Source organism: Echinops telfairi, unplaced genomic scaffold (genome assembly GCF_000313985.2).
Source record: "Echinops telfairi isolate 266 unplaced genomic scaffold, ASM31398v2 ScPeMD7_4;HRSCAF=17, whole genome shotgun sequence".
Taxonomy (NCBI): Eukaryota; Metazoa; Chordata; class Mammalia; order Afrosoricida; family Tenrecidae; genus Echinops; species Echinops telfairi.
Genome location: NW_022103900.1, coordinates 4,561,600 through 4,567,237, shown reverse-complemented (window position 1 = coordinate 4,567,237; position 5,638 = coordinate 4,561,600). Strand labels below are relative to the sequence as shown.

Genomic DNA, 5,638 nt, shown 5'->3' with positions numbered 1-5,638 from the left:
GGAAAAATGAGCTGATGCCAGGGGTTTAGGTGGAGAGCAAATGTTTCGAGAATGATGAGGGCAATGAATATACAGATATGCTTTACACAATTGATGTATGTATAGATTGTGATAAGAGTTGTATGAGCCCCTAATAAAATGATAAAAAAAAAGAAAGAAAAAAACCCTTTAAGAACCCCCAATAAAATGATATTAAAAATAAATAAATAAAATACAACATGGTGGTCTCTAGACAGAATTGACCTGGTGATAGTGGGATTTATTTAGTATAAACATATCTACATTTATATGAAATATAGAAATTTATGAATATGGCTGTCTGATTATATATTTTTTTCTTACAGGAAGATCAGGATGGGAGTCAGGGTCTGGGCAAGCGCAAGAGAGTCAAACTAAGCAGTGGCACCAAAGGTATTTATGTTCTCTTCTTGCTGAGATGCAAATCTTCTTAACATGTCTAATTAGGAAGAATATCCGATTGGCTTGTCTTATTGACATGGAAACTATTTGTAAGAATATGCGATTAGATTTCTCTGATAGTGAAAGTAGTGTTAGCGAGTGGTATTGGGGGACTTCCAAGGCAAGTAAAATTCTTGCTGTTGGGATTCTATTTATGGTTTTCTTCATCAAATGTACATTATTAGCGTGTTTGAGCTAGACAGAAAAGTATGTCCTTTTATTGATTGGCTCCAATGCTTTGGTGTAAAGTTTTAGGTTTTAGTAATTTGGTGTATCCAATTTCTGAAGTGGAAAAGACAGCAAGGTGGAGGTGGCAAGCGAGAGAGAATGAGAATGAATACGAGTAAAATAAATACATGAGAGTGAATAACACTTTATACATAATGCGGGTTCATTATTCACCTACTGAAAAGAGGAAATGGATATGTCTGTAGTGAGGAATTCAGTTAGTAATAATAATGAGTAATATTTATTGGATCATTTGTGTGTGTCATAAATAATGCTAAGCATTGTTTCATTTAACTTGGAAAGAAACTATATTTACTATTTTTATTAGTGCCATTTCATGAGAAATATAATGGAGGCATACAGTGAACCCTCGCCACTTCGCGCTTCAACTTCCGCGGCTTCACTCTTTATCGCGGTTTTTGTGTAACAGCGCATGCTCTGTCATTCCTGCCACTGATTGGCTCATACTGTACATGCTTGATGCCATAAATAATATAATAAATAATAAATGATAATTGTAACATCCAAAATGTTTTACTGTATTTTCCCTTTTTCGTTTAATAAATTGGGTAATACGAGTGTAATGGTGACTAAAGGGTGTTTTTTCATGTTCTCTATGCTCTAACTACGAAAATATTTGATTTACAAATAAGGAATCCTACTTCGCGGAATTTCATTTATCACGGTAGGGTCTAGAACCGATTAACCGCGATAAACGAGGGTTCACTGTATTAGAGGCCACAGTAAATAAGAGCCTAATTCAAATCCCAGTCCTTAAGCCCTTAGCCACTGTTTGCTTGACCCTCACCAAAAGTTTTTCTAATGCGCTTGGTCTTAGATCACATCTTGAGCTTTGGATTTGTGCCATACATTTCCAAATATTAGCATGGCCTATTTTCTGAGTTAGTGGGGTATTTCAGAGAATATCTAGATGTTAAAAGAAGTTTTTATTTCTAGTGCTGATTAAGTGTGTCTTGTGACACATCTGGGACCACCTGGAAAGGTGGGGTATAGAGGCAATTTCAGTTGCAGATTCATTTTATAAGTCTGTCTTAGTTATATGGAGGAACCGTGGTGGCGTAGTATTTTATATGTTGGTCTGTTAGCTGTAAGTTTAACAGTTAGAAACCACCAACCACTCCATGGGAAAAAGATGAGGCTTTCTACTCCTGTAAAGACTTAACAGTTTCGGGAACCCAAAGGAGTAATGCTACTCTGTCCTATGTGGTCGCTATGAGTCAGAATTGACCAGTGACAGTGGGTTTGTTTTTAGTTACATTTAACTTAGCTGCATTTACTTTGTTGGCTATATTTTCAAAGGGCACTGATTTGACATGTGGCTCAGGATGCATGTGTACATGCATACTCCTTTTCCTCTTGGCTTACAAGAGAATCTGGCTTACTTGAAGAGAATCAGAAATCCATATGGCTACTTGGTTCTTTGACATAGCAGAGGTGTTCATTGATTTCTGATTTGGAGCAGATTAGGCATATACACCTGAGTTAAAACTTTTAGGGCATACTCAGAAATATTAAGTATAGTGTTCTGGTCAAACTTTGGCTAAGGATATTTTCTTGCCCTTGAAGTTTATTTTCTTTTTTAAAAAATTCAATACTATTAACTCCTTAAGGCAAAATGTTAGTTTATGGAACCTAAAGGCATGTCAGACAAAAACATTTAATATGAAAACAGCTAGCAAATCTATAGTCTCCATGGAAATTTTGCCAGTTATTAAAGCCAAGTTGCCATTGGTAGGCAGTTGCAAAAGTGGTAACGATTGGAATGAAATCCAGTGACCTCAAAGTTTACAGCTTTTGGAAAGCCTCTGCCTCTGCTTTTGCCTAGTAACTGCATTGCAGCATCCTGTCAATAAGCGCTTCATTTCCGTTAACCCATGACAAAGGTGTCTCAGGTTTAACACCTTCAAGTTGGACTGCATATGGATTGGCATGAAGAAAGTTCAAACTATACCAGTGGGGTCCCAAAGAAATCCTTTTATTGATGTCTTCTTCAATAGACTTGGAGAGCAAAAGTCATCGATGAAAAATGTTATGACATTTTATAAAAACAATCTAGTGCCCGGCTATCAAAAGATATAGTGTCAGGTGTCTTAAAAGCTTGAAGGTAAACAAGCGGCCATCTAGCTCAGAAGCAACAAAGCCCACATGGAACAACATATCAACCTGTGTGATCACGAGGTGTCAGACGGATCAGTGAAAACAAATGGGTGCATAAGCAAATGTGGTGAAGAAAGCTGATGATGCCCGGCTATCAAAAGTATAGCGTCTGGGGTCTTAATGGCTTGAAGGTAATCAAGCGGCCATCAAGCTCAGAAGCAACAAAGCCCATGTGGAAGAAGCACACCAGCCTATGCAACCACGAGGTGTCGAAGGGATCAGGTATAAGGCATCATCAGAACAAAAAATCTTACCATAGTGAATGATGGGGGGAGTGCGGAGTGGAGATCCAAAGCCCATTAGTAGGCCACTGGAGATCCCCTTGCAGAGGGGTCTCGAGGAGAAGATGAGCCAGTCAGGGTGCGATGTAACAACGCTGAGAAATACAACTTTCCTCTAGTTCCTAAATGTCTCCTCCCCGCTCCCACTACCATGACTCGAATTCGACTTTGCAAGTCTGGCTAGACCAGAGGATGTACACTGGTACAGATAGGAACTGGAAATACAGGGAATCCAAGGCGGATGAGCCCTACAGGACCAGTGGTGTGAGTGGAGAAACAGGGAGGGTAAAGGGAGAATGGGTAGGAAAGAGGGAACCGATTACAAGGAACTATATGTGACCTCCTCCCTGGGGGACAGACAACCGAAAAGTGGGTGAAGGGAGACGTCGGACAGGGCAAGATATGACAAAATACCCATTTATAAACTATCAAGGGCTCATGAGGGAGGGGGGAGCGGGGAGGGACGGGAAAAATGAGGACCCAATGTCGGAGGTTTAAGTGGAGAGAAAATGTTTTGAGAATGATGTACAAATGCGCTTTACACAATTGATGTGTGTATGGATTGCGATAACAGTTGTATGAGCCCCTAATAAAATGTTAAAAAAGAAAAGAAAAAAAAAAAGGAAACCAAAAACCAAAACCAAAAAAAAACAATCTAAAACCCAGTTAGCCTAAGGCATGAAACTCAGATTACCAGAAACAGAAGAAGAAAAAATTAAATAGCAAGAAAATACCTGATGAAGGTCTATTTAAAATATGCTAAGATTTCTTTCTGAGGGCAAAGCTACCTTTCCTTTTTCACCCACCAATGGTCATTAGTCGCATTCTCAGCCAAACCTTGTGTCGACTTTTGTAGTTTGGCAAAGTGTGCTAAGATTTTTGGGGTGTCTTCACACTTCCCTTCCTTTTATCTGTTGATAGATATTTAGGTTGTTTCCATCTTTTGGTTATTGTGAATAGTATTGCAGTGAACATTGATGTATAAGTCTCTGTTTGAATCTCTGCTTTCAAGTCTTTTGGATACCTCGGAGTGGAATTAATGGGTTATAGGTTGGTTCTTCTTTTCGTTTATTGAGGACTGCCACGCATTTTTCCAGTGACTGTGTACCATTTTTCATTCCCGCCAGTCACTAATTAAGGGTCTCAATTTCACCTCATCTTTTCTAACAGTTGTTTTCCATACACCCCCCTGCCCCCCAAATCTTAGCCATATTAATGGGAGTAAAATGGGATGGTCCTTGTGGTTTTGGTTAATCTTCAAAGGGTGCCATTTTGGTTCCAATTCCTGCTGAGAATTTGCATTTCTAACAAGTTTCCAGGTTATACTAAAGATTCCACTCCAGATATGAGGGAGGCTTTAAAAAGTTTGTGGGAAAGTAGAATGAAAAGATAATGGATTTTGAAAATACTGATGGTAATATATATACAAATGTGCTTGATATTTTGATGTATGGATTGTTATGAGCTGTAAGGGCCCCCAATAAAGTGATTTATTTTAAAAAAAGATAATGGAGTTCTCCCCTCATGCTTCGTTGGAACCCACATTTAAACTAGATACCCAGGTGACTTATCCATCATAAATTTTGAAAGCCACTGCTCTGCTTGTGCTAGTGAAGAATATTGAAAGCCCCATGGACTGCCAAAAGAATAAGGAAATATAATCAGAATGCTCCTTAGAAGCAACGAGGGTGAGATTTCCTTGCTGTACTTTGGACATGTTGTCAGGAGAGCCCCAGCCCCAGGAAAAGGACATCTTCTTGGTAAAGTAGGAAGGCTTTGGAAAAGAAGAAGCCTGTCAGGGAGATAGATTGACATAGTGGTTGCCAAAATGGCTCAAACATGATAATAATTGTGAGGCTAGCACACGACTAAGTAGTGTTTTGCATAGGGCCCTCCTCTAGGGGCACCGAACAGCTGCTCTACTGGTGGTTCTCAGAATAGGTCCCTAATTAGCATCATTAGCATCATCTGGGAACTTGCTAGAAATGCAGAGATTCAGCAGGGTTTTTAAGGGGAATGATGGCACTGGTTTAAAGCCCTGATTTTGACTTGCGTCCCTCTGATGGCCTTTGAGTTGCTGGGAGTTGAATGGACTGGACGGCAATGGTTTGGATGACTAATGATGTTGGACATCTTCTCAGGGGTTTCGTGGCCTTTGATTTGGTAAAGTTCTTTGTCCCCTCCCACCTCTTTTTGATTGTGAACAAGTTTTATTTGTTTTTGACAAAAATAATTTTATTGGGGGCTCTTACAGCCTTCATAACAATCCATACATCGATTGTATCAAGCATATTTGTACATCTGTTGCCATCATTATTTTCTAAACATTCACTTTCTGAGACCTTGATATCAGCTCTTCTTTTCCCCCCCGATAATTATAAATTACTATTATCTTCATATCTTACACTGACTGCTGTCGTCCTTCTCCCCACGGTGTCTGTTGTTCGTCCCTGGGGGTGTTTGTGTGGTATGTGTCCATCCATCATTGCCAC

General features: G+C 39.4%; 1 protein-coding gene across 1 annotated transcript in view; it reads left to right on the top strand.

Annotated features, from left to right (window-relative positions):
* Nucleotides 1-5,638, top strand: part of UBR3 (ubiquitin protein ligase E3 component n-recognin 3) — a 195,428-nt gene that overhangs the window by 64,943 nt on the left and 124,847 nt on the right. Inside the window, exon 6 of the mRNA XM_045297957.1 lies at nucleotides 345-411. Within this exon, the coding sequence (XP_045153892.1) occupies nucleotides 345-411 (67 nt within the window). The remainder of the gene's footprint in view (nucleotides 1-344; nucleotides 412-5,638) is intronic.